Source organism: Anoplolepis gracilipes, chromosome 4 (genome assembly GCF_047496725.1).
Source record: "Anoplolepis gracilipes chromosome 4, ASM4749672v1, whole genome shotgun sequence".
In the NCBI taxonomy this organism is placed as follows: domain Eukaryota; kingdom Metazoa; phylum Arthropoda; class Insecta; order Hymenoptera; family Formicidae; genus Anoplolepis; species Anoplolepis gracilipes.
Window position 1 is genome coordinate 4,516,975 of NC_132973.1, and position 3,229 is coordinate 4,520,203.

At 29.7% G+C, this 3,229-nt stretch overlaps 2 protein-coding genes and 1 non-coding gene across 3 annotated transcripts; 1 reads left to right on the forward strand and 2 right to left on the reverse strand.

The window, feature by feature from the left end:
- Positions 1–184: 184 nt before the first annotated feature.
- Positions 185–1,696, forward strand: Denr (density-regulated protein). Its single transcript, XM_072890911.1, has 5 exons — positions 185–627; positions 891–975; positions 1,046–1,228; positions 1,314–1,453; positions 1,536–1,696. The coding sequence occupies exons 1-5, from the start codon at positions 526–528 to the stop codon at positions 1,578–1,580; spliced, it is 555 nt and encodes a 184-aa protein (XP_072747012.1). The 5' UTR covers positions 185–525; the 3' UTR covers positions 1,581–1,696.
- Crcp (CGRP receptor component) lies at positions 1,606–2,869 on the reverse strand. Its single transcript, XM_072890912.1, has 4 exons — positions 2,730–2,869; positions 2,251–2,426; positions 1,916–2,183; positions 1,606–1,806 (listed from the first exon to the last, which is right to left on the reverse strand). The coding sequence occupies exons 2-4, from the start codon at positions 2,256–2,258 to the stop codon at positions 1,699–1,701; spliced, it is 384 nt and encodes a 127-aa protein (XP_072747013.1). The 5' UTR covers positions 2,259–2,426; positions 2,730–2,869; the 3' UTR covers positions 1,606–1,698.
- Positions 2,870–3,031: 162 nt separating this feature from the next.
- Trnaw-cca (transfer RNA tryptophan (anticodon CCA)) lies at positions 3,032–3,103 on the reverse strand. Its single transcript has one exon. It is a non-coding gene; the product is annotated as a tRNA-Trp (tRNA).
- Positions 3,104–3,229: the final 126 nt, after the last annotated feature.

Sequence of the window (3,229 nt, forward strand, 5' to 3'; positions counted from 1 at the left end):
CGTGTTGGATGCTCCAGGCTCGAGCATGGATTAGTTATTTTACAGAGAGGGAACAATAGCGCCAAGATTTGACTCGCGTATGTCGAAGGCAACAATATGGCGTAACCAATGAAAATTGAAAATGTTTTTTCCTTGTCACTTTGCTCTTAATTATATAATAATGTAAATTATAATAATCCAATGTTTTATTATAATTAATAATTAGTTGTAATAATTTTGTTTCAATTAAATTCTTCGCTGTCCCTCTCTTTCTTCAATAGATCAATAAAACAAAGGGAGATCGAAAAGCACTATCTATGTTACCAGGCACTATCTATACTTCAATCGCTCCGAAAATTTCTATCTTCTTGACGATTCCTAACCTACGAGCGCGCGCGGTGCGATTTATTCGATAGTAGCTGACGGCGGTGTTGCAGAAATAAAAGGGTCGTTTTTTCAAGGGCGCGACACAACGGAAGATCTCACTAGTAATCCTTGGAGGAATTGTCCTGACTTAATCGTGATCTGAGGTTAGACGAAGCAGTAATGTCAGCAGAAGAACAGCCGGATTTTCGATTAGGACCCGATCCTAATGTTACTTATCCTATTCAGGTTCAATATTGCGGAAATTGTTCGCTACCTATTGAGGTAAATTAGCCATTTTTAATATTAATTGTAATAGTGTATAACAATTAAACGAAATGTAGAAATGTATAGTTAATAATCAAAATTAATTCTAACTGTATAAATTTTGCTCTTTAGAACACTATTAGACAAAAAATTATGAAAAATAATTATTTAGTATTTTAATTTTATTTTTAACAGGACACATATGTTTTATAAAAGAAAAGAAATTGGTACTGAAAAAGTTAATAATAAGGATTAACATTAGTTGAATCGTTGATTTACAGTATTGCGAATACTATCCTGAGTATGACAAGTGTAAGCAATGGCTGGAGAGGAATCTGCCTACTGAATTTGAAAGAATGAAATTAGGTAATTGTAGAAAACTGAAAAATTTTAGCATAATTTTGAGCTTCTAATTGAAAAATTATGCTTTGATCAGCCACAGAGGATGGGTCTACAGAAGCTGGTGGAGGAGAGGACGAGAAGAAGCGGCAGAAGCGAGGTGGCAAGGGTATGTTGAAGACTAAAAAGAAAGAAGACATACCACGGTTAATAACCGTTTCTAGAGCACCTAGAGGAAAAAAGAAATCTGTCACTGTTGTGACTGGTCTCAGCACTTTTGGTAATACTGTTATTTGATTAATTATAATTCAAAAATGAATAAATAAAATATTTATGATAAAAAATATTTTATTTTTAATTTACAGATATAGATTTAAAGGTAGCAGCAAAATTCTTTGGCAGTAAATTTGCTTGTGGATCCAGTGTGACTGGAGATGATGAAATTGTTATACAAGGAGATGTCAAGGATGATCTCTTTGAAGTCATACCAGAAAAATGGCCACAAGTACGTTATAAGAGAGGAGAGAAAAAAAAAAGATATTAAATATTTAAAAAATGTTTAAATGGAAAATTCTGTTTTTTTTTAGATTGATGAAGATTCTATAGATGACCTTGGAGATCAAAAGAGATAAGGCTGCAGATATTACGCATGCACAATTGTATTTAATATACTATTTCTAATCACATGTTTTATTATAAAATAAAATGTAAATATAAAATATATTTAAATAAGGCATATTAAGATTTAGATTAAGTCTGTTCTTCTTTAAGTTCGTTATCTTCTCGTACCTTCGCGCATATCTTCAACACAGTTTCCACATCCTTCTCTGATAAGCGTTCTTCGCTTTCTTCTATTAACTGCGGTCAAAGATATAAAATAATTATTTCAAAATATCTAATCAAATTCATAGATATAAAACTTTTCTAGTGCTTTAATTAAGATATTTAAAAAAAAAAGATACTATACCAATTGTATTTCAATCGGTGTGGTAGGGCAGATATTGAGAAGAGCTAACTTTTCAGCTTTAGTCAATTTAAAAGCCTCTATTGCTTTCAAAAACTCTCTGATTTTCTCTGGATTCTGTGTCTTACATGGAGTGTTCTCCAAATATTTGATTGTCTGATAAGTAATGGTTGCCAATTGATTTGGTTTCTGCTTTTTATACGACTTTGTATTTCGTAAAATATCCAGAACTTCGTAATTGCTCAAAAGAGTATTCCAATTTCCTTTTATACTGAAAAATGCATAGATTATTTTTGTGGATAAAACAAAAAGATTTAATAAATACAACAATGACTTACACTTTCATCTTGTGAATTTTTAGATGAAAAAGAATTCTAATATTAATTTTGTTATGAAATTGTATATCAATGTTTTTGAATATAAAATGTTTCGATTTTTCAAATTATGATGCTTAATAGGTTAATTATGTTTAAAGTATCCAACACATTGAATAAACTCGATATGTACGGAAACTCTGAAAATAAACGGATAAAAATTAATTAAGAGAATAAAAGAATTAAAATAACTTTGCTAGCTTTGAATATATATTATATATATATATATATATATATATATATAAGATCATATATATACAAGAAGTTTAAAAAAGTCTAACAAATGCCAAAGTGGCCTCTATTGACATTTTTTTACATATTTATTTGAACATCTTTAAATTATCTTTAAAAATATCTTTAAAATGTTCTTTAACCTATTTGACTTCTTTAAAAGATTGTGTTATAAAGAAGTCAAACTACTTGATTTTAATTTCTTTGAGTACCTTGTATATATTGAAAATATTGTGAAGATATTTCGTTTCAACTAGAATAGAAATCCAAGTAGAAAGAAGAATTTAGAGGACGAATACACACAATAAGACATCTATCTAACAATGTACTAATCTTATTTACATTCATTCATTTAGTGCAGAAAGTGCACGAGAAAGTGCAATCTCAAAAAATAAATTCATAATCATACATATTTGATATTGAAAAATTTATTTTCTATTATATATGTATATAAAAATATCGAGAAACAAATACTATACTAAATAAAATTGAAAAAAAGAAAAAAAAAAGAAATTGACCCCGACGTGATTTGAACACGCAACCTTCTGATCTGGAGTCAGACGCGCTACCGTTGCGCCACGGAGTCATATGATTCTGACAGTCCAATTGGGCTCACTTCAGTCGTAGTACAATTCAGGTTAAGCAAGCTTCATTTCCAACAAAGTGAAATATGAAATAAGAAAATACGAGAATGCGAAATAAAAATCGTCGA

What these genes read in the sequence shown, in the direction of transcription:
- Denr (XM_072890911.1), top strand. Translation starts at nt 526, where the DNA reads ATGTCAGCAGAAGAACAGCCGGATTTTCGATTAGGACCCGATCCTAAT. An exon ending in ATTTGAAAGAATGAAATTAG is followed by an intron (nt 976 to 1,045) that starts GTAATTGTAGAA and finishes TGCTTTGATCAG; the next exon opens with CCACAGAGGATGGGTCTACA. An exon ending in TACCAGAAAAATGGCCACAA is followed by an intron (nt 1,454 to 1,535) that starts GTACGTTATAAG and finishes GTTTTTTTTTAG; the next exon opens with ATTGATGAAGATTCTATAGA.
- Crcp (XM_072890912.1), bottom strand. An exon ending in CACCGATTGAAATACAATTG is followed by an intron (nt 1,807 to 1,915) that starts GTATAGTATCTT and finishes CTTTGACCGCAG; the next exon opens with TTAATAGAAGAAAGCGAAGA.